Source organism: Doryrhamphus excisus, chromosome 13 (assembly GCF_030265055.1).
Source record: "Doryrhamphus excisus isolate RoL2022-K1 chromosome 13, RoL_Dexc_1.0, whole genome shotgun sequence".
In the NCBI taxonomy this organism is placed as follows: Eukaryota; Metazoa; Chordata; class Actinopteri; order Syngnathiformes; family Syngnathidae; genus Doryrhamphus; species Doryrhamphus excisus.
In genome coordinates, this window is record NC_080478.1 from 19,316,293 (window position 1) to 19,341,889 (window position 25,597).

The window sequence follows — 25,597 nt, forward strand, 5'->3', positions numbered from 1 at the left end:
TATAAAAATATTTTTATTAATTTTATTTTATTATTTATTTTAAATTTTATTGAGAGTTTTGTTTCAGGATAGAAAAGACTAGGCTGCTTTACCGCAGTCACTCTTGTAATGCTGCAGTGCTATTCACAGCGCAATTACAATCAGTAGGGGCAGCCAGCAAGTTCAAATTGGACTGGCTGTTGACTGTGACTTTGAAAACTTCCCAAAGAACAGTTTTGCTGCGGCAAATACTGCGTAATATTATGTATTTACAAATTATTCTGACAGATTAAGTTTGCAATTATGCAACAAACTGACATTTAACTGAGGTTTATATAATAAAGTCACATTTCTATTAAAAATGACAAATTAAGAGAGCATGAGTGAGCTATGTCGTCGAACTGAAAGATAGTTTTATATTATAAATCTATAAATATGTAATATTGAAAAAAAATATGTTCCCACGGTTCTTCACTAGAGGGCGCGCAGTGTCGCCCTCAATTGACGTCATGAAGACGTACCCGGAAGTACTACAGGTGGCTACAGCAGTGTAGTGACAGTGCAGTCTGATATGTCCTATTGGCAGCAAAAGATAAGCATATTATAAATGTCATGGAACATTTGAAAGTCTTCCAGTAGAAGCGGAGAGTCGGAATTAATCGACGAAACGAGTAAGTTATTTGTTGTTTGTTATTTGTTTCCAGGTTTGTGTGTTGTGATGGTGACGCGGGTTAGCCAGTTAGCATGTATAGTGTATAGGTAAATACCACAACACAAATTTGCAAATATGTGTGCGCGTGGAATGTACAGTGTTGTTATTTATAGTCAATTGTAATTGTAGTTCCTTGTCGAAACGAATCCGACATACTGCCCAGCACCCACACTTCAATTTCTGTACCGCTATCTCCAATAGGGACGCAGTTATGCTAAAGCCTGTCCCATCTGACTTCTCGCGAGATGCGGGGTACACTGTGGACCGGTAGCCCTGCAGTCATTCGGCTAAACACAGACTTAGATAGACGCCGCATCTCGTGGTTATATCCGCTGTCGCCATACGTCAACGTCGCCGCCATATTGGATGGGTCAAATATAATGTAAATGTACAGTACTTACTTTCATAAAGCGCCTTTCTACAAAGAATTTTAAGTTAATTCCTTTTGTTTATACATTCACACGCGCATTGAAATACTTGTAAATCAGTTAGTCACAAAAAAATGCATTTCTTTGTAGAAAGGCGCTTTATGAAAGTAAGTATATTTACCTGTGTTCATTTAAAACACAGCCTTGACTCATCCAGTATGGCGGCGATGTTGACGTACGGCTTAGTGCTTAATGTCTATGGTTAAACAGCCTATATTAACTATCATAGGTGTTTTTGTTAATGTTCACCCATCGATTGGAAACAAGTACTTTCCCGGGATGATTAAGTTAATATTTTTAGTATAGCAGCAATGCCTGACCACCACAAAAACATAAATAAATAAATGTTACAATCACAGAAATGAAAGGTACCCGGCCAACATTCGTATAAACCAGGGGTCGGCAACCTTTACTATGAAAAGAGCCATTTCACCCACTTGCCCACTAAAGAAAAATAGCCTGGAGCCGCAAAACGTTGTATGTTTAAAACAACATTGGAGGGAAAAAAAAAAGACGAGTTGGAGTACTCTTGCTAGTACTGGAGATAAACTTTTGTTTTTAAATGAGCTCTAATTTATTTTTTAGAATTGTCAAATAACTCATTAATAATAATTAATAACTCAAATAACTCAAAGTATTACTCATTTCCCTTCATGTTAACCTGTCAGAGAGAACTGGATAGCATCCTGTCTGCTCATTCAGTCACCAGTCAGAACTCAGTCAGGATGCATTCATGGTCTCACACAAAGTTGGATTTTTGTAAACTCATAACAAAGACGTGCATTTTCACCACACGGGTGCTAAAAAATATTCAAGCATTGCAAAGGGAGCCGCAACAAAGAGGCTGGAGAGCCACATGCGGCTCTGGAGCCGCGGGTTGCTGACCCCTGGTATAAACGGTCCCTCCCACCTCCTCCTGTTTTGTGTGTGCTGATGTAACAGATGGACAGTGATCCCCCAATGATGTAAATTGATGATGTTGTTGCCACAAATAGATCGCAGTACTGCGGTAACATTGTGATTTGTGTATATTTCATTGTCTGCAAAATAATTTTAATGTCGTTTTATATTTCAGTTTGTCATCCGGTGTTTCATCCAACATTTCAAAATGTCTTCTGAGGGTCCACCCCAGTCACCTGCTGTGGCAAAGTCCGAAGTAGCGATAGATGGAGAATGCCCACTGCTGGCTGCCACCTTTGCCTACTGGGACAATATCCTCGGACCACGTGTGCATCATATCTGGGCACCAAAGTGCGATCAAGGAATGTTCCTCAGCGATGGAGATGTGACTTTTTTGGCCAATCACACACTCAATGGCGAGATTCTGCGGAGCGCCGAGTGCGGAGCCGTGGATGTGAAGTTTTTTGTCTTAGCGGAGAAAGGTGTCATCATTGTGTCGCTCATCTTCGATGGTGAACTAAAGGGGGACAAGAACACCTGCGCCTTGTCCATTATTTTACCTCAGACCGAGCTGGCCTTTTATTTACCTTTACACACCATCTGCGTGGAGAGGCTAAAACATGCTATTCGCAAGGGACGCATTTGGATGCAGAAGGTACCTCACACACTCCCAATTGCTTACTTGGCTTTTTCTTAATTCATATTGTATTGCTCTGGTGTGGTATTAAATTACTTTAAAGTGATCCGCACATCTGTGCACTTCATTAGCGATTGTAACATGAGTGCGTTATTAAAGTTGCTTTCCGTGCTGCCTGTTGAGGAGTAATTATGCTGATAAGTTCAAAACTATACGGTGTGAACAGTTGGGCAAAATGACGTGATTACATAGTGTGAAGGGTTTTATGCTCAAATTAATCAATTTGTTGTAAGGCGAATGTTAGAATCAGAGCCTGACTAATATGGGCTTTTTGGGGCTGAAAAAAAATAATGAGCATTGATATAAACTCGTATAATACCCAAAATACCACCCAAATACCAATAAGACTGTCAACATAAGGGCATGCCTCTTTGTGATTTACTTACTTACTACTTTGTTTTGCTGGTGCTGGAGCTCTGGCTAACTTGTAGCATCTAACATGCGTCGAGTCTTTCGGGAAGTGGCTCCACATCTTTCTCTCTGCTTGTGAAATGAAAATATATACACTTAGTGCAGGGGTCTCAAACACGCGGCACTGCTGAAAACAATCACTTTTTCTACCTTTTTTTGGTCAAAATTCACCCCAACAGTGATTAATACTAAAATGAGAAAATAAATAAAACTAATTGATTTAACACAGGGGTCTCAAACACGCGGCCCATGGGCCAAATGTGGCCCGCAGGAGACTAGTTTGAGGCCCCCGCCTTGATATGAAAGTTTAATGTTAATTGCGGCCCGCGCAAGTTTGATATGGATGCTGTATGGTATCATGTACCCAGAAAAAATTATCACGTTTGATTAATGTTCATGTTAAAGGTTAAATAACTGTTAATAGTTATCCTCCCTATCCGTGTGGAAGTGGTAAGTTTCTGGCTATTTAAGTTTAAAGGAAATAACTTGGAGGCTACCGTTTAGGTCGCTAGCTCTCTAGTTTGCGAGTTAGCATGTGTCTCGAGACCCTGCAGTTGCGCAATATGTTGTAAATAAAAAGAGTATAAATGTGACTATAGTCGTGTTTTGTCATGTCTACAGGGCTCTAATAATGCTTTGTTCATTTTAATGTGAAAAAAATCATTTGTCTACCCACCAACTATATGTGGTTTCTTAAGTTTTTATTATTTGCCGTTTTATTATTATTATTATTATTATATTTATTTATTAATGATTGATTGATTTTCTTTATTCTTGATTTGTTTATTATTTTTCATCTTATTTTGTGTAGAAAAATAAAAATGAAGATATTTGAGAACAGTGGTATGTTTTATCAGAGCTTTTCTTGTAGAAAATCGGAACCAAAGCAAAGTTTATTCATTTTTCTGTTTTTAATAAATGTGTTTATTTACCGTCTTTGCTTTGTTTCAGGGCTACAACATCAACGCGGTGCTGAGCTTGGAGATTGTCCCGATTATGGCGCTGCTCGCTTCCATGAAGACACACAGTGTGCCTGAAGACATAGACGTGAGTGACAATCATCTTTAACCCTTAGATGCACGAGTGACTGAACCCCTACACTCTTCCATAAGTGGGTCAAAAATCACCCATACTAGAATCAATGCCTTTTTATGACAATTTTGCCATTTTGGTTAGGAATAATCACTTGTATGATATTTAGTGTTTTTTTTAGGAATACCTGGAATATGAAATGATGAAAAATTTTAATTACAAAGATATTTCAAGAAAACAACCTGACCGGGTCATTTTTTAGCCACTTATGGAAGGTTGGGGTAGTAACACAAAAACTAAAATTTCTTAAAATTCATAAAAATGTGAATGGTATGATAGCAAAAACATGTTTTTTAGAAATACCTGGAATATGAAATGATAAAAAGTTTTCATTACAAAGATATTTCAAGAAAACAACCTGACCGGGTCATTTTTGACCCACTTATGGACGGTTGGGGTAGTAACACAAAAACTAAAATTTCTTAAAATGTATAAAAGGTAAGTTAAAAATGTGAACGGCATGATATCAAAAACATGTTTTTTGAGGAATACCTGGAATATGAAATGATTAAAAAATTTTATTACAAAGATATTTCAAGAAAACAACCTGACCGGGTCATTTTTAGCCACTTATGGAAGGTTGGGGTAGTAACACAAAAACTAAAATTTCTTAAAATTTATAAAAGGTAAGTTAAAAATGTGAATGGTATGATATTAAAAACATGTTTTTTTAGGAATACCTGGAATATGAAATGATGAAAAATTTTCATTACGAAGATATTTCAAGAAAACAACCTGACCGGGTCATTTTTGACCCACTTATGGAAGGTTGGGGTAGTAACACAAAAACTAAAATTTCTTAAAATTTATAAAAGGTAAGTTAAAAATGTGAACGGTATGATATCAGAAACATGTTTTTTGAGGAATACCTGGAATATGAAATGATGAAAAACTTTCATTACGAAGATATTTCAAGAAAACAACCTGACCGGGTCATTTTTGACCCATTTATGGAAGTTTGGGGTAGTAACACAAAAAATAAAATTTCTTAAAATTCATAAAAATGTGAATGGCATGATAGCAAAAACATGTTTTTTGAGCAATACCTGGAATATGTAATGATGAAAAATTTTCATTACGAAGATATTTCAAGAAAACAACCTTGACCCACTTATGGAAGGTTGGGGTAGTAACACAAAATATAAAATTTCTTAAAATGTATAAAAGGCAAGTAAAAAAATTGAATGGCATGATAGCAAAAACATGTCTTTTTAGGAATACCTGGAATATGAAATGTAATGAAAAAAATTTTCATTACGAAGATATTTCAAGAAAACAACCTGACCGGGTCATTTTTGACCCATTTATGGAAGTTTGGGGTAGTAACACAAAAAATAAAATTTCTTAAAATTCATAAAAATGTGAATGGCATGATAGCAAAAACATGTTTTTTGAGGAATACCTGGAATATGTAATGATGAAAAATTTTCATTACGAAGATATTTCAAGAAAACAACCTTGACCCACTTATGGATGGTTGGGGTAGTAACACAAAATATAAAATTTCTTAAAATGTATAACAGGCAAGTAAAAAATTTGAATGGCATGATAGCAAAAACATGTTTTTTTAGGAATACCTGGAATATGAAATGTAATGAAAAAAATCTTCATTACGAAGATATTTCAAGAAAACAACCTGACCGGGTCATCTTCATAATAACACAACCAATGATTAATAACATTTGAACTCAGGGTTGATGTGGAATTCCCATTTTCTGCCAAATCATGCAGCCCTAATTAAAACCAAATGTGTTACGTAGCCTTTTGTGGTCAATATAGATCAACTCTAACCCTGCACTTCAAAGCATCAACACCAATTAGTGGAAATCTCACTGTCTGTTTCTCACACCGCTGTTACACAACGATGAGCTTGCATCATATTTTCATTGCAAATCGCACAAATGTGCCAATCAACACGTTAGTTTTGTTCTTGAGAACTCTGCCAAAATGATCTCATTTGTTTCCTTGTTTCTGACTAGATAAAAGACACAGTACTAAATGATGATGACATCGGAGACAGCTGCCATGAGGATTTCCTCCACAAGTAAGCACTCCGGTCTCGGCAAATGGTGACAGATGATAAGAAGTGCCGGCTCAACACCCATCATCCCTCCAATGAGTAAAAACTCTGCATGCGGCGGAAGTTTCCTCCAGACAAAAGGCCAAGGCCAAATTGCTATTCCTCAGAGTTGGCTAAGTTTATTGCCGTACGCTGCAGAGATGGCAAATAGTCTGTAAATTGAACTGATTTATGAGCAGTTAAAGGACATTTATAGCTGAAGAGAGCTGAAGAATACAAACAACCAGGCCTGTCACAATAACACATTTTGCTGGATGATAATTGTCCTCCAAATTATACAGATTAACTATATTGTCGCAGCTGACTACTGTGGGACGCATATACAAAAGCAAATACAACATTCATTCATTGCTGGAGCCTATCCCAGCGGGGTCCACCCTGGACTGGTGGCCAGCCAATCACAGGGCACATATAGACAAACAACCATTCACACTCACATTCATACCTATGGACAATTTGGAGTCGCCAATTAACCTAGCATGTTTTTGGAGCGCCTAGCACGACAGCCTCAGGTCCCGAAAAGTTTGAGGCAGTCCCATAGTGTCCCCACATCATGCCATGTGTGTATTTGCCTTTAAGACATGAGTAAATTAGCTAAAATGCTAACAGTAATCATGCTCGCACCTAGCAAGAGAGCCTCAAGTTTAAAAAGTGCCAAAGTTGTCCTATAACATCCCTACATCATGCCACGTGTGTATTTGCCTTTAAACATGAGTAAATTAGCTTAAATGCTAACATGCTAACGGCTACCATGCTCACACCTAGCAATAGAGCCTCAAGTTTAGAAAGTGCCAAAGTTGTCTTATAACATCCCTACATCATGCCATGTGTGTATTTGCATTTAGACATGAGTAAATGAGCTAAAATGCTAACATGCTAACAGTCATCACGCTCGCACCTAGCAAGAGAGCCTCAAGTTTAGAAAGTGCCAAAGTTGTCCTATAACATCCCTACATCATGCCACGTGTGTATTTGCCTTTAGACATGAGTAAATTAGCTTAAATGCTAACATGCTAACGGCTACCATGCTCACACCTAGCAAGAGAGCCTCAAGTTTAGAAAGTGCCAACGTTGTCCTATAACATCCCTACATCATGCCATGTGTGTATTTTCCTTTAGACATGAGTAAATAAGCTTAAATGCTAACATGCTAACGGCTACCATGCTAGCACGTAGCAAGAGGGCCTCAAGTGTAGAAACTGCCAAGGTTGTCCTATAACCTCCCTGCATCATGCCATCTTTGTATTTGCCTTCAGACAATAGTAAATTAGCTTAAATGCTAACATGCTAACGGCTACCATGATAGCACCTAGCAAGATAGCTTTAAGTCCCAAAAGTCTTAAGGCAGTCCCACAGTGTCCCGACATCATGCCATGTGTGTATTTGCATTTAGACATAGAGCTAAAATGCTAACATGCTAACAGTCATCATGTTCGCACCTAGCAAGAGAGCCTCAAGTTTAGAAAGTGCCAAGGTTGTCCTGTAACCTCCCTACAGTATGCCATGTGTGTACTATCCTTTAGACAATGAGTAAATGCTAACATGCTAACGGCTACCATGCTTTAGCAGTTAGCTGCTAAAGAGTGTAGACACAAATACTGTATTTCAGTTGACATTCATCGTTAGCCTGTTTTCACTTCTATATAAATGTTTTCAGAAATCCCCCACAATATCCTCATTAATTCAAGTAATTGTCATGCTAATTTGCTATCATTTGCACTTATCTGTGTGGTTCAGGTCCATCAGCTCTCATTTCCAGACTTGTGGCTGTTCGGTAGTGGTGGGAAGCAACCCGGAGAAAGTCAACAAGGTACATTTTCCATAACACAGAAGAAAACCTGTTTTTTCCGGTACATAATTTAAAGTGTTGCAAAGCGACTTGTGCCTTGCATTCGATTTCATGGTTTTTGTTGCAGCTACTTAGTTATGTTGAAATTTACCCATTATGTCATGATGTGCTTTATATATCATTATATTGACAGTTACTATGGTAACCATTATGTCATTGGATGCTCATATTATTACATTTATTAAATTATAAAAAAAAACTTAAACTGTATTATAGAAAGCAGGAAGTGAACAAATGTAACAGTTACTGATTGTAAAAGTACCAGATGGATAGGTAGGATTTAATAAGCTTTGCTTCTTCCTACTCCTTTTGGACATGTGGAACTGTGAACTGATTATGGGATGCATTCAATTGTAATCTGATGCATGTTCAAATGAAATTAAACCATTAAAGAAATTACAACAATTAAATTAAAACTCAATTGTAATCTGATGCATGTTCAAATGAAATTTAACCATAAAAAATTACAACAATTAAATTAAAACATTTTTATTTAATTTAAAAATAATAATAAAAAAAACTCTTAATTATACTAGGAAATGTTCAAATGAAATTAAACCATTAAAAAAATGTAATTAAAAACAAAAAACTTTTTTTTTAATCGAAAACATTTTTTTTAATTAAATCAAAAAATAAAATAAACTTAAATTGTATTAAAAAAATTTAAAAAAATTTTAAAAAAAATTAAAAAAAATACAATTAAATAAAATTAAATTATATTAGGAAAGCAGGAAGTGAACAAATGTAACAGTTACTGATTGTAAAAGTACCAGATGGAGGGGTAGGATTTAATAAGCTTTGCTTCTTCCTACTCCTTTTGGACATGTGGAACTGTGAACTGATTATGGGATGCATTCAATTGTAATCTGATGCATGTTCAAATGAAATTAAACCATTAAAAAAATTACAACAATTAAATGAAAACATTTTTTTATTTAAAAATAATAATTAAAAAAAACTCTAATTATACTAGGAAATGTTCAAATGAAATTAAACCATTAAAAAAATTTATTAAAAAAAACTTTTTTTTTAAATCAAAAACATTTTTTAATTAAATTAAAACAATAAAATAAACTTAAATTATATTTTTAAAAATTTAAATAAAAAAAAAAATACAATTAAATAAAATTAAATTATATTAGGAAAGCAGGAAGTGAACAAATGTAACAGTTAGTGATTGTAAAAGTACCCGATGGAGGGGTAGGATTTAATAAGCTTTGCTTCTTCCTACTCCTTTTGGACATGTGGAACTGTGAACTGATTATGGGATGCATTCAATTGTATTCTGATGCATGTTCAAATGAAATAAAACCATTACCATTTACATTTAGACATTGGTTAACTAGGACGAAATGTGTCAATCTCATTTTATTACGTAACGATCTGAATTGATCCCCCACTGTAGGCAGTTTAAGTGCTACCCCTTTTATGCAGGAAGTGACCCTGTTAAATTCAGTACATTCCCTTTAATGATTTTATGTGCGTTAGCTGTTTAATTTATTATATCCCAAAATATTTTTTGGCAGATGGTGCGGACGCTCTGCCTCTTCCTTACCGCTGCTGAGAAGAAATGTTCTCGCCTTTGTAGGGCGGACTCATCCTTCAAATATGACACAGGCCTCTTTGTTCAGGGCCTGCTTAAGGTAACCGACTTCTGAAACAACTTCCTGATCGACACATTCGCTTGTTTGTTTTCTAACGCTTATCCTCACAAGCGTCGCAGGGGGTGCTGGAGCCTATCCCAGCTGTCTTCGGGCGAGTGGCGGGGGGTACACCGTGGACTGGTGGCCAGCCAATCACAGGGCACATATAGACAAACAACCATTCACACTCACATTCATACCTATGGACAATTTGGAGTCGCTAATTAACCTAGCATGTTTTTGGAATGTGGGAGGAAACCGGAGTACCCGGAGAAAACCCACGCATGCACGGGGAGAACATGCAAACTCCACACAGAGATGGCCGAGGGTGGAATTGAACTCGGGTCTCCTAGTTGTAAGGCTTGCAAACTAACCACTCGTCCGCCGTGCAGCCCATATTTGCATATTAACAATAATTCATGGTTCCATTTATCACAGTGAGTCTTCCAGGTCCTGATGCAGCAAAACAGTCCCAGACCATCACACTACCACCTCCATATTTTACTGTTGGAATAATGTTCATTCATTTTCTACCGCTTATACTCACGAGGGTCGCGCAGGGGGTGCTGGAGCCTATCCCAGCTGTCTTCGGGCGAGAGGCGGGGGGTACACCGTGGACTGGTGGCCAGCCAATCACAGGGCACATATAGACAAACAACCATTCACACTCACATTCATACCTATGGACAATTTGGAGCCGCTAATTAACCTAGCATGTTTTTGGAATGTGGGAGGAAACCGGAGTACCCGGAGAAAACCCACGCATGCACGGGGAGAACATGCAAACTCCACACAGAGAGATGGCCGAGGGTGGAATTGAACCTTGTCTCCTAGCTGTAAGGTCTGCGCGCTAACCACTCGACCGCCGTGCCGCCCCGTTAATAAATTGTTTATTATAATTTATTATTTGCCGGGTAGCAAATGCGCCACAGACCGATACCGGTCCCCGGCCCAGTGGTTGGGGACCCCTGGTTTAGCGTATTTCCTTACTATTATGAAGATTTGTCATATGTAACTGTGGAGGTGTTGGATATGGTGCGCATGTGTTTGTGTCTGTTTGGTCGGCCCAATTCCCCAATTCCTCAATCACCAAATGTAACTATTGTAGAATATCATATATCATAAATCCAAAACCATATGCATGTGTGATCCTCTAATGTACAGTATCAACATAGGATCCATGCATGTGTTTGTGTTGTTTCATCAGTCCTATTCAGTCCTAACACACACACCTCTGTGCTCCCCAAATGGATCTGTAGAGGAGTGATCGCATCGGAGTTGTCAACAGTACTTGTGTTTGTGTGTGTGTTCATGTCTATTCGGTTTTCGCAAAATCCCCTGCAACTCACACACTGCAACCCGGATACACTTCCTGTCCACATGACTATGCATGTGTGCACAACAAATGTAACTGTTTAGGAACAATTGCATTGGAGTCGGCAACACAACTTACTAACACAGCATCTGTGCTAATGTTTGCGTGTTTGTGTGACTTCAGCAGCAATGTAACTGTAGAGGAGAAATTGCATTAGAGTTGGCTGCACTGTGTGTAATCATGTGTGTGTGTGTGTTTGAGTCCAAGCCCCCCATCTGCCACCCCAAAGCTGTAAACCTAAGGGAAACACTACAATCCAACTGTAGAATCAAATACTTCTATGCAATGTGGTCATGGGGAAAAACAACTTAATCTTGTTGTGGCTCTTTCACATCAGAAAGTAACACAAAGTTGCACAAGGCAACAATGGCGGCGAACTAGCAGCCACGTTTACGTCTTATCATTATTAATACACAATAATACAATGATCAATTTGGGGAAAAATATTAACAGTAACGGACTACAAATGTGTTGTGTCGATTAGAGTGGTTAGCATGTAGACCTCACAGCTAGGCGACCTGAGTTCAATTCCAACGTCGGCCATCTATCTCTGTGTGGAGTTTTCATGTTCTCCCCGTCCGGTTACTCCGGTTTCCTCCCACATTCCAAAAACATGCTAGGTTAATTAGCGACTCCAAATTGTCCATAGGTAATAGGTATGCCATTGTAATAATAGGTATAATATGCCATATATGCCATAACAGTATATGCCATAATAGTATATAGATATAAGTATATTTATATGTCATCCATTTTCGATGTCACTCAACCTCACTCGGGTTGCGGGCTATGCTGGAGCCTATCCCAGCTGACTTGGGGCGAGAGGCGGCGTAGGGATGTTTATATTATATACACTTGTTAAATTTAATAATACACATGATATATATATACTGTACACATGAATTAATAGAATTATCATTATTTTATATTTGAAATACTCCGCTTTCCTCCCACATTCCAAAAACATGCTAGGTTAATTAGCGTCTCCAAATTGTCCATAGGTATGAATGTGAGTGTGAATGGTTGTTTGTCTATATGTGCCCTGTGATTGGCTGGCCACCAGTCCAGGGTGTACCCCGCCTCTCGCTCAAAGACAGCTGGGATAGGCTCCAGCACCCCCGCGACCCTCATGAGGAAAAAGCGGTAGAAAATGAATGAAAGTTGAAATACTTAGAAAGCAATTCTCCGGCTGGATTCAAACACTTGGTGGGCCGCATGTGGCCCCCGGGCCGTAGTTTGCTCACCCCTGGTCTATGATGTACAGCTATGCTATGTATGTTTGGTTGATGTGTCTTCTCTGTGCTTTTATTCCTGCATGTAATTTTTTTTTTAAAGAAATAAGAATAATACCTAATTACAGTAATCCCTCCTTTATCATGGTTGATTAGTTGCAGACCTGACAGTGATAAGTGAATTTCTGCAATGTAGGATTCCTTATTTATAAATGGAATATATTTTTTGTTGGGAATTCGTAGAAAACATGTTTATAATTTACGGTAATCGAATACTACAACAGGGTGTCACGGCGGTCGAGTGGTTAGCGCCTCACAGCTAGGAGACCAGGGTTCAATTCCACCCTCTGCCATCTCTCTGTGTTTGGAGTTTACATGTTCTCCCCGTGCATGCGTGGGTTTTCTCCGGGTACTCCAGTTTCCTCCCACATTCCAAAAAAAAAAACATGCTAGGTTAATTAGCGACTCCAAATTGTCCATAGGTATGAATGTGAGTGTGAATGGTTGTTTGTCTATATGTGCCCTGTGATTGGCTGGCGACCGGTCCAGGGTGTACCCCGCCTCTCGTCCAAAGAGAAGACAGCTGGGATAGGCTCCAACACCCCCCGCGACCATACTCAATGCGGTTTCAATCTCGTCGCTGCGAGTAACTTTGAATATTATTGTCTGTCCCTTCTGTATTTCTGCAATTAAGTGTTTTTAAAAGGAGTTTGAACCTGATAGTTTTACAATTAATATGACCTTAATTTGACTTTCTTGGGAAGGTGGGGAGTGCTGTCAGACGTTCGCTCCCTCAGGCACCCCCCCTTTGCCCCCCCCCAAATACCGATGGTAAGGGAAACGGTGCCTTTGTTCTTTGTCATTGCACTCTTCTATTCATCATGAGTGTATCCGAACTTGACTGTTATGCAGTTTCTCGTTTTGACACCCCTTGCAGTTTTTCATGCAAAGCCACAACGGGGAACAAAGAGAAGAAGGTAGAAACCACAAGCAGACAAATGCATAAAAACCTGCTTACAAAAAGAAAAAGTTTTTTGCCAAAAAAAAAGGCAATTTTGTATTTATTTGTCGAACCGCTCTAATTTAAGTTGATTATGAGAGTTTAAATAAGAATCCATATTTACAGATCATCAGTGTGATTTTTTTTTTTTTCTTTCTTTTTCAGGACTCAACTGGTAGCTTCGTACTGCCCTTCCGTCAAGTCCTCTACTCCCCTTACCCAACCACGCACATCGACGTCGACATCAACACGGTCAAGCAAATGCCACCCTGTCACGAGCACACGTACAACCAGCGCCGCTATATGCGGTCTGAGCTCAACACTCTATGGAAGACTGACAGTGAAGAGGACATACCTCCCGACACCGTCATTCCCACCGATGACACTTTCACCCCTGACTTGTAAGCTGGGAATCGAACCGTCTTGTTTTTCATGGAAAAAAACACACATCTGGAATTTAGATTTCAAAACAATCCTCATGTTCTTCTTTGTTCTTAGGAATATATTTCAAGATGTCATGCATAAAGATACTTTGGTCAAGTCGTTTATAGATGAGGTAAGTTATTATGGGGGGGGGGGGGATCGGAAAAATCGGAATCAGATTTTTTTTGTTTGATAATACCTGGAATATGGAATAATGGAATACCTGGAGAGAACCTATGTAACCTCCGGGGGAACATACTGTATATTTCTATCTATTTTGATTCCAACCCATGATTAGATTAGATCTGCAACAATTAATTGAAGATTAATCGGGTATCCAATTAATCGAGTGTTGTAGTATTCGATCACCGTAAATTATAAACAGGTTTTCTAAAAATTCCCAACTAAAAAAATATTCCATTTATAAATGAGGAATCCTACATTGCAGAAATTCACTCATCACTATCAGGTCTGCAACTAATCAACAGAGAGGGTGGAATTGAACCCTGGTCTCCTCACTCTGAGGTCTCGCCTGCCGTGCCGCCCTGTTGTAGTATTCGATTACCATAAATTATAAACAGATTTTCTACGAATTCCCAACAAAAAAAATATTCCATTTATAAATAAGGAATCCTACATTGCAGAAATTCACTTATCACTGTCAGGTCTGCAACTAATCAACCATGATAAAGGAGGGATTAGTGTAATTAGGTATTTCTTTAAAAAAAATTACATGCAGGAATACAAGCACAGAGAAGACACATCAACCAAACATACACAGCATAGCTGTACATCGTACATCACGGGTGGGCAAACTCCGGCCCGGGGGCCATATGCGGCCCACCAAGTGTTTGAATCCGGCCCGAGAATTGCTTTCTAAGTATTTCAACTTTCATTCATTTTCTACCGCTTTTTCCTCACAAGGGTCGTGGGGGTGCTGGAGCCTATCCCAGCTGTTTTCGGGCAAGAGGCGGGGTACACCCTGGACCGGTCGCCAGCCAATCACAGGGCACATATAGACAAACAACCATTCACACTCACATTCATATCTATGGACAATTTGGAGTCGCTAATTAACCTAGCATGTTTTTGGAATGTGGGAGGAAACCGGAGTACCCGGAGAAAAAACCCACGCATGCACGGGGGAGAACATGCAAACTCCACACAGAGATGGCCGAGGGTGGAATTGAACCCTGGTCTCCTAGCTGTGAGGCGTTAACCACTCGTTCGCTGTGCCGCCCTGTTGTAGTATTCGATTACCGTAAATTATAAACATGTTTTCTATGAATTCCCAACAAAAAAAATACTCCATTTATAAATAAGGAATCCTACATTGCAGAAATTCACTTATCACTGTCAGGACTGCAACTAATCAACCATGATAAAGGAAGGATTACTGTAATTAGGTATTATTCTTATTTCTTTAAAAAAAATATACATCAACCAAACATACATAGCATAGCTGTACATCATAGATCAGGGGTGGGCAAACTGCGGCCCGGGGGCCACATGCGGCCCGCCAAGTGTTTGAATCCGGCCCGAGAGTTGCTATTTCAACTTTTAACATACAAACTGGCAACATGACTTGCAATTTGGATTTCTTATTTAGTTAAAAAAAAACAAAAAAAAAACTCAATGCGGCCCACGAGTCAAAATATTTGCACTGTTCCAGTCTTGGTTCCCGTCCAACTAGTCTAGTCTCTTGAGCCTATGCCACACAGCAGTATGACAACTTCCACTCAATTATGGTATTTCTGAGTTACAAAGATCCACCCCCCCCCCCCCGCCCCCCATGACTATTGCATGTGTTTCCTTCTCATTCTTTCTCATGGTTCCCACCACAAGTTATTTCATTATTAGCCCGCTGAGCTCTTTGATGGTGTAGGAATTTCCATTCTGTGTCTTACCCAGGTGTTCATGCTGAAGCCTGGGCTGTCCCTGCGGAGTGCCTACCTGGCTCAGTTCCTACTGCTGCTCCACAGGAAGGCGCTCACACTGCTGAAGTACATCGAGGACGAAACGTAAGAGTTGGAGTGCGAATGCTAGCAAATATCAGAAAGGTTCTCCGTATTTATGCGAAAACGAATGGAAAAAAATAAGCTGTTCATTTTTAAATTGAATTGAATTTATCATCTTATTCGGAAAACGGTTATTGTCGTGATACAGCGAGAGGGCACGAAGGTGGCTTGTTTATGTTTACCGAGCAGCCTGTGACAGAAGCGAATGTCATTGTACTGCTAACAAGACGATTTATGCAAACTTACATTGCGGAGCAGCATGCATAATTCATGTGCGCCTCGGAATTCCCATGCACACCTGCAGCTCGAGATGCTTAATGCAAATCTCTTAAGTCTGACTCTTCACAGGTTGTTAGCGATTGCGTCTCTTCCCTTACAGGCAAAAGGGGAAGAAGCCTTTCCAGTCGTTGCGCAACTTAAAGAACGACCTGAATCTGACGGTGGAAGGAGACTTGAACATTGTCATGGCCTTCGCCGAGAAGCTGAGGGCAGGCTTGCACTCCTTTGTGTTTGGAAAGTCCTTCTATACCAGCATGCAGGAGCGAGACATACTCATGAACTTCTGATTCTCCATCAGGGGTGTCCAAAAAAATATGGCTTGGAGCTTGTTTATTATTGGCATGTTGTAAAATGAATTCATTATTAGTGGAATATGGTATTAATGAGGGCGGCACGGGGGTCGAGTGGTTAGCGAGGAGACCAGGGTTCAATTCCACCCTCGGCCATCTCTGTGTGGGGTTTGCATGTTCTCCCCGTGCATGCGTGGGTTTTCTCCGGTTTCCTCCCACATTCCAAAAACATGCTAGGTTAATTAGCGACTCCAAATTGTCCATAGGTATGAATGTGAGTGTGAATGGTTGTTTGTCTATATGTGTCCTGTGATTGGCTGGCCACCAGTCCAGAGTGTACCCCGCCTCTCGCAGAAGAAGACAGCCGGTGACGACCCTCGTGAGGATAAGCGGTAGAAAATGAATGAACATTATTCCAACAGTAAAATATGGTGGTGGTAGTGTGATGGTCTGGGACTGTTTTGCTGCATCAGGACCTGGAAGACTCACTGTGATAAATGGAACCATGAATTATTGTTAATATGCAAATATGGGCTGCACGGTGATCGAGTGGTTAGCACGCAGACCTCACAGTTAGGAGACCCGAGTTCAATTCCACCCTCGGCCATCTCTGTGTGGAGTTTGCATGTTCTCCCCGTGCATGCGTGGGTTTTCTCCGGGTACTCCGGTTTCCTCCCACATTCCAAAAACATGCTAGGTTAATTAGCGACTCCAAATTGTCCATAGGTATGAATGTGAGTGTGAATGGTTGTTTGTCTATATGTGCCCGGTGATTGGCTGGCCACCAGTCCAGGGGTGTACCCCGCCTCTTACCCGAAGACAGCTGGGATAGGCTCCAGCTGTAGAAAATGAATGAATGTTATTAATGAAATATGTCTGATGGGCTGCACGGCGGACAAGTGGTTGGCACACCAGGAGACCCGAGTTCGATTCCACCCTCGGCCATCTTTGTGTGGAGTTTGCATGCGTGGGTTTTCTCCGGGTACTCCGGTTTCCTCCCACATTCCAAAAACATTCATTCATTTTCTACCGCTTATCCTCACGAGAGTCACAGGGGTTGCTGGAGTCTATCCCAGCTGTCTTCGGGCGTGAGGCGAGGTACACCTTGGACTGGGCACATCACCAATCACAGGGCACATATAGACAAACAACCATTCACACTCACATTCATACCTATGGATAATTTGGAGTGGCTAATTAACCTAGCATGTTTTTGGAATGTGGGAGGAAACCGGAGCACCCGGAAAAAACCCACGCATGCACGGGGAGAACATGCAAACTCCACATAAAGATGGCTGAGGGTGGAATTGAACCCAAGTCTTCGAGCTGTGAGGTCTGCGCGCCGTGAAGCCCCCATTCCAAAAACATGCTAGGTTAATTAGCGACTCCAAATTGTCCATAGGTATGAGGTATTGTCCAAAGCTAACATGTTGATGTTTTGGCCGACTTTGTATTGTTTTAATATTTTTATTGTACACATTTTGTTTGTATGTGACCCTCAGTGGAAAACTTTGTATTGTTACAGGAATGCATCATTGTGTTCTTTTCCTGTTTTTGCCTTTTATGTATTCTGTTGTACAAGGAAACATTTCAGGTATTTCCTGCTTCCATGAGCCATAAACAATCAAACTTTTATTATATTTCACTGGTCTGCTGTTCTAATGTGATTTCTGTGTTTTGAGAAGTTATCTTTTGCGCCTGAATAATGTATTATGTTGTTAAAAAATTTGCATCTCAAATCACCAGAGTGTGCCGAGGTGATTTATTGTTCATAAGTAGTGACTGTTTTAGTATTTGAATACCATTAGGTGGATTGTTGTTTTGCTAATTAGACGGTAACGCTGTCAATATATTTTATTTTATAGTTATCCTCACGTTCCCTTTCTATAAAAGCACTTTTCAGAGACCATTTGTGTATGTACTATATCTTGTTTCCATTTTTTAATTACAAATTTGGCAACGGACAGCCTATCATTGCACCTCATTTACATTTATTATCAAGTGTAGGCTCACTATTCACTTAGTGAAGTTAATGCATCCGAGTACTGACACACTTCCGGCTCTTCAAAATAAAACTCTCCACCTACCAATGCGTTATGCTATATTAAATTCAGAAACAATAAAAAAATAAACCTTGTCGTACTCCAGAGTTCGTATGTGCACCCACGTTGTGACGTCATTGCCCGCGACGCGAATATTCAGTTTCCATTTGCAGATAATAATGTGAGTATTATGATAAATATCTATAATTTGTGTGGAAAGAGTTGATAATATTCTTGTAAATGTGTGAAACAGTTTACAATTTTAACGTCTATACGTTTTATTCAGTGTCGAAATATGTTTTTATTAAAATAATTATCTCGCTGCGGTTTTAGCTGAAGCATTACGACAATGTTGATTGGCACAAAAAAAAGGATGTGTACGTCATTCATTCGAAACGCCCATTGGTCAGTCTCTCAACCCAGAAATGTTTTTCCATTGGTCGATTTTGTGGAGGCTTTCGTCAGAACCGGAAGAGATGTCGACTGGCCGTAATCCGGGTAAATATTCAACACAGGATGCTAATTCGTCCCATGCCCGCCGACACCATTAAGTGACAACAACCGTTGGCTGACCGCAGCAAAGATGAAACCGCAAGGTTCACCCATGGCATCGAGGTACTCTTTTAATGTCAAGTGACTTGTTTTCATACATTATTGAAAGGGAAGTTGCAGGGTGCGGCCCGCTGTCATTAGCTTGCTAGCTAGCTCAGTGCTAGCTAGCCCGGTGCTAACTTCATCATATTTAGCATTTCGCTTTATTACACTTGTATTGCTCAAATATCAATCGTTAGGTAGATTAAAACGCTCCCTGAATAATGTTCAGTGTCTTTAAATGCTACTTTAAATTCCCGGAAATTCCATATAGGGTTAGATGGGCTAGTTCCAATTTTTGGGTTCAGATTGAGTTAGATTTAAAGTCAATACATTTGTATGATAGGACAGTTGCATAAAATGTAAATTCAATTCAGTGTGGCTGGTAGACAATTTGACATTCTGACTCAGTTTAATTGTTCATAATGTAAAACAAAGTAGCTTAAAGTTGTTGTTCAGTAAATTACAAGTCATGATTTGTTTGGGATAAAAGGTCCCTCATTTATCACGTCAATGTTCATTTTCTGTCCAGATCTGTGCATTGCAATGAACTCTACTCTAACGCAGAAAATGAATTTATTGTAAAATGTTGTTGAGTAATCATCATTTATGTTGGATTAGTTAGGGATTTGTGTTTGTGTCCAGCAGTTCTCAAGCGTTTAGCGCATGGGTGGGCAAACTACTGGCCCGGGGGGCCACATGCGGCCCACCAAGCGTTTGAATCCGGCCCGCTAGTTGCTTTCTAACTTTTAACATACGTACACGCTGGCAACATGACTTGCAAGTTGGATGTCTTATTAGTACTTATTGCAGTTAAAAAAAAATATTAATAAAATAAAAAAATAAAAATGTAAAATTAGTTTGTAGTTTGATGTGGTCTGATGTTTAAAATGCCCCAAAAAAAGGATATATGGAACATATTTAAAACATATATCTAATAGTCTGACACTTTTACAGATAAAATTATACAAATAGGTAAATAAAGAAATATATAATAAATATATTAAATATAATATAATTGATATATATAATATAATTAATAATATCATATAATTATAATATATATAGATTAAATATAATAAATAAATTTGACAAATAATTCAAGGTGAACTGTTAAAATTATAAGCATATACATATATACAAATAGAATATATACAAATAAATAAAAATATATAAATAATGAATATATAAAAATATAAAGATAATACATATATTATATAATATAATTAATATATATATATTAAATATAATAAATAAATACAATTAGACAAATAATTCAAGGTGGACTGTTAGAATTATAAGCGTAAAATAGTGGTGTGTTATAAAAAAATATATTCTGTCCCCCCCCCCCCCCCCCCCCCCCCCCAACAATATCCTGTCAGAAATGAAATAATCCCTCCGTAGAAGCAAATTCCATTCCATAAACGACCTGTGTGGTGTTCATAACCTGCTAACTGCTAACTTGTAAGTAAGGATGTGATCACGCGATCGGCCATGCATGTTCAAGTACACCCATTTGAAACCACAAAACAGTTGGTCACTATATCATATATTCTTATTCTTTATTCTTTATTTGATCTTTATTTATATTATATTACACTAGACATACTTTGTTGTGGCACTATATGATTAATCATCAAAAAACAATGTTAACATGCTACTGTCCTTGTAGACATTTGACATAAAGGGTAAGGCTGTGCGGTCTTAGGAAGTCTGATTCCGGACCAAAGTCACTACATTCACTTTTCAACGGAAAAACGTTACGTTCTTTTGAATTTTCTCAACTTGTGTTTCTACGTTAGTTGTGTTATTGAACAGAATAATGGAATTGTGCATTGTGCGTTATTATTATTATTGGTGGTCCGTGGGAATATGGGATTATCAACTTTTCAAACAAGTTAATTAACTAATTAATGATCATGCCCAACCACTAGGGGTGGACAAGATTCATTCATTATCATTTCTACCGCTTATCCTCACTAGGGTCGCATGGGTGCTGGAGCCTATCCCAGCTGTCTTCGGTCAAGACAGCCTGGACTGTTTGGCCAGCCAATCACAGGGCACATATAGACAAACAACCATTCACACTCACATTCATACCTATGGACAATTGGAGTCGCTAATTAACCTAGCATGTTTTTTGGAATGTGGGAGGAAACCGGAGTACCGGAGAAAACCCACGCAAACTCCACACAGAGATGGCCGAGGGTGAATTGAACTCTGGTCTCCTAGCTGTGAGGCCTGCACGCTAATCACTCAGCCCGGTTGTAAACATTAATTCATTTTGTACCGCTTTTTCCTCACGGACGGTTGCGGGCGTGCTGAGCCTATCCCAGCTGTCTTCTGGCGAGAGGCGGCGTACACCCTGGACTGGTGGCCCAGCCAATCACAGGGCACATATAGACAAACAACCATTCACACTCACATTCATACCTATGGACAATTTGGAGTCGCTAATTAACCTAAAGCATGTTTTGCTAGGTTTAGCATGAGTACCCGGAGAAAACCCACGCATGCACGGGGAGAACATGCAAACTCCACACAGATATGGCCGAGGGTGGAATTGAACTCGGGTTATCTATATGTGAGGCCTGTGCGCGTAACCACTTCGTCCACCGTGCAGCCTCACTCCTAGCATTCATTTTCTGCCGATTTTCCTCACAAAGGTCACGGGAGTGCTGGAGGCCTATCCTAGCTGTCTTCTGGCGAGAGGCGGTGTACACCCTGGACTGGTGGCCAGCCAATCACAGGGCACATATAGACAAACAACCATTCACACTCACATTCATACCTATGGACAATTTGGAGTCGCTAATTAACCTAGCATGTTTTTGGAATGTGGGAGGAAAACGGGGAGAACATGCCAACTCCACACAGAAATGGCCGAGGCTTGGATTGCGCGCTAACCACTCGACCACCATGCAGCCTGACAAGATGAGATTTTAACATTAATTTTAACAAAATGACTGCCGACATTTAATTGCTTATTTACAAAATACATATCCACTTTGTTATTATTATTACTATTTGTTATTAAATACAGTCGTCATGTTTGAATAGAACAATTACTAAATACTAAGAACCGCAGCAAATATTCTTTGGTGAATTACACTTGCTGGTTAGCTACTGCTAGCATACGAGCTAGCTGTTGGATACCCTGTGATAGCATAGCCGGTGACTTCCTGAAAGGGCATGGCTGGGTACAATTTCATTGTACCGCCTCTCACCCGAAGACAGCCGGTGACGACCCTCGTGAGGATAAGCGGTAGAAAATGAATGAACATTATTCCTACAGTAAAATATGGTGGTGGTAGTGTGATGGTCTGGGACTGTTTTGCTGCATCAGGACCTGGAAGACTCACTGTGATAAATGGAACCATGAATTATTGTTAATATGCAAATATGGGCTGCACTGTGATCGAGTGGTTAGCACGCAGAACTCACAGCAAGAAGACCCGAGTTCAATTCCACCCTCGGCCATCTCTGTGTGGAGTTTGCATGTTCTCTCCCGTGCATGCGTGGGTTTTCTCCGGGTACTCCGGTTTCCTCCCACATTCCAAAAACATGCTAGGTTAATTAGCGACTCCAAATTGTCCATAGGTATGAATGTGAGTGTGAATGGTTGTTTGTCTATATGTGCCCTGTGATTGGCTGGCCACCAGTCCAGGGTGTACCCCGCCTCTCGACCGAAGACAGCCGGTGACGACCCTCGTGAGGATAAGCGGTAGAAAATGAATGAACATTATTCCTACAGTAAAATATGGTGGTGGTAGTGTGATGGTCCCGGGACTGACAATCAGCCGGTGACTTCCTTAAAAGGGCATGGCTGGGTACAATTTCATTCTATCATTTTCTCTTTTTAGTTTTCGACATCAAATTGAGAACCTGTAGCCATGGATGCGATTGGTTCCAAAAACAATGAAAGCACCTTCCCCAGCTTGGGGGATCTTGATGACTTTCTCAATAAGCACAACTCCAACTTCATTTGGCTCCTTGTGGGTAAGTGCTCTGCATCCCTTGATTCTCGTCATTTAATGTGAAATATTATTGTTTTATAACTTTTATTGTTTATGTTTTGCCCTGAAGCTACCATTCTGTCCTGTGGATGGATCATCTATTTAACTTATTACAACTCCCGCAACATCGGCCCTCATCCTCACTCTCATCATCAACAGACTCTACAAGGATGGCTACATTCATATCGGTAAGTTGATCAGCTGCCGTGTGATGAATAGAGAGCAGGGTCGCCGCCAAGCTACGAGGTCAAGGCGTTTGGCCTGTTCAATCATTCATAACAAGGCGGGTTCTCTCAGTGACGGCAAACTACAACCAGATGATAGCATAGCTTTTGTGAAAGGGAGATCACATTTTGGGGATTAGGTACTCTAATTTGAGGAGGCGAGAGAACCACCAGTACATCATAACGCTCGGATATAGATGGCAAGATATGTAATATTTTTACATCTCTACTTTTCTATACGAATTAACGCCACATAAGCCTTAAAGTTTGGTAATGGTAATGGTTTAATTTCATTTGAACATGCATCAGATTACAATTGAATGCATCCCATAATCAGTTCACAGTTCCACATGTCCAAAAGGAGTAGGAAGAAGCAAAGCTTATTAAATCCTACCCCTCCATCTGGTACTTTTACAATCAGTAACTGTTACATTTGTTCACTTCCTGCTTTCCTAATATAATTTAAGTTTTTTTAATTTAATGAAATTTTTATTTTTTAAATTTTTAAATTTTTTTTAATGGTTTTATTTCATTTGAACATGCATCAGATTACAATTGAATGCATCACATAATCAGTTCCAAGTTCCACATGTCCAAAAGGAGTAGGAAGAAGCAAAGCTTATTAAATCCTACCCCTCCATCTGGTACTTTTACAATCCGTAACTGTTACATTTGTTCACTTCCTGCTTTCCTAATATAATTTAAGTTTTTTTAATTTAATGAAATTTTTATTTTTTTAATTTTTAATTTTTTTTTAATGGTTTTATTTCATTTGAACATGCATCAGATTACAATTGAATGCATCACATAATCAGTTCCCAGTTCCACATGTCCAAAAGGAGTAGGAAGAAGCAAAGCTTATTAAATCCTACCCCTCCATCTGGTACTTTTACAATCAGTAACTGTTACATTTGTTCACTTCCTGCTTTCCATAAAGTTTGCATTGTTTGTGGATAAATAAATTAAAATTAAAATGTAATGTAGTTTAACAAAACAGCCAATCACAGGGCACATATAGACAAACAACCATTCACACTCACATTCATACCTATGGACAATTTGGAGTCGCTAATTAACCTAGCATGTTTTTGGAATGTGGGAGGAAACCGGAGTACCCGGACGGGGAGAACATGCAAACTCCACACAGAGATGAGCGAGGGTGGAATTGAACTCGGGTCTCCTAGCTGTGAGGCCTGCGTGCTAACCACTCGTAAATATGTAAATTTACCAACGTTTTGAGACGGCTAAAGTCATGGCCAACTATTTTTTTCAACATATTTTCATCCAGCAGCTCCTTGAAGGCAGTCTGGCGAACTTTGCTTATCTTACTTTGTTTTTCAGCAGCCTTCATTTAAGTCATTGAAGGCCTTATATTCACTGATGTATTCCTGTTGATGTCTTCTTTGCTGTTCCTAGGATGTATCTTTTTATGGATCTTTATTTCGGTAATCCTCTCCTTTAGTGGCTCTGAATTTTCCTTTGGTTCACTAAAAGGCCTTTATGTGCTTGTCATTTCCCTTTGTAGTTCCTTCATCATTTGTTCCTGGAAGGTTGTCATTGAATTTGAATATCTTTGTTCCGTCGTGGTTCCTCTTTGTATCGGAGCTGTTCCTTCAGGCTTGGAGATTACCTTGTGTCTTTACCGCAAGGCATTCTGTTGCTAGGCAATCACTTTGATCACTACCAGCTTGCCCTAACCGTACACAGTAAGTGTATTATCAACAATCATGCCAGACAATGTGAGTGGTTAGCGTGCAGACCTCACAGCTAGGAGACCCGAGTTCAATTCCACCCTCGGTGCATCTCTGTGTGGAGTTTGCATGTTCTCCCCGTGCATGCGTGGGTTTTCTCCGGGTACTCCGGTTTCCTCCCACATTCCAAAAACATGCTAGGTTAATTAGCGACTCCAAATTGTCCATAGGTATGAATGTGAGTGTGAATGGTTGTTTGACTATATGTGCCCTGTGATTGGCTCGCCACCAGTCCAGGGTGTACCCCGCCTCTCACTCAAAGACAGCCGGTGACGACCCTTGTGAGGATAAGCGGCACAAAATGAATGAACATTATTCCAACAGTAAAATATGGTGGTGGTAGTGTGATGGTCTGGGACTGTTTTGCTGCATCAGGACCTGGAAGACTCACTGTGATAAATGGAACCATGAATTATTGTTAATATGTAAATATGGGCTGCACGGTGATCGAGTGGTTAGCACACAGGTCTCACAGCTAGGAGACCAGGGTTCAATTCCACCCTCGGCTATCTCTGTGTGGAGTTTGCATGTTCTCCCCGTCCGGGTACTCCGGTTTCCTCCCACA

General features: G+C 39.7%; 1 protein-coding gene and 1 pseudogene across 1 annotated transcript; both read left to right on the forward strand.

The window, feature by feature from the left end:
* Positions 1-508: 508 nt before the first annotated feature.
* On the forward strand, positions 509-17,547 carry LOC131140217 (guanine nucleotide exchange factor C9orf72 homolog). Its single transcript, XM_058090434.1, has 10 exons — positions 509-650; positions 2,195-2,674; positions 4,079-4,174; positions 6,199-6,263; positions 8,037-8,109; positions 9,675-9,791; positions 13,564-13,799; positions 13,897-13,954; positions 15,733-15,842; positions 16,219-17,547. Exons 2-10 carry the CDS (start codon positions 2,228-2,230, stop codon positions 16,403-16,405), a joined length of 1,389 nt encoding a protein of 462 aa, XP_057946417.1. The 5' UTR covers positions 509-650; positions 2,195-2,227; the 3' UTR covers positions 16,406-17,547.
* A 1,371-nt stretch (positions 17,548-18,918) lies between these two features.
* LOC131140131 (bridge-like lipid transfer protein family member 1) overlaps positions 18,919-25,597 on the forward strand; it is a 121,251-nt pseudogene continuing 114,572 nt past the window's right edge.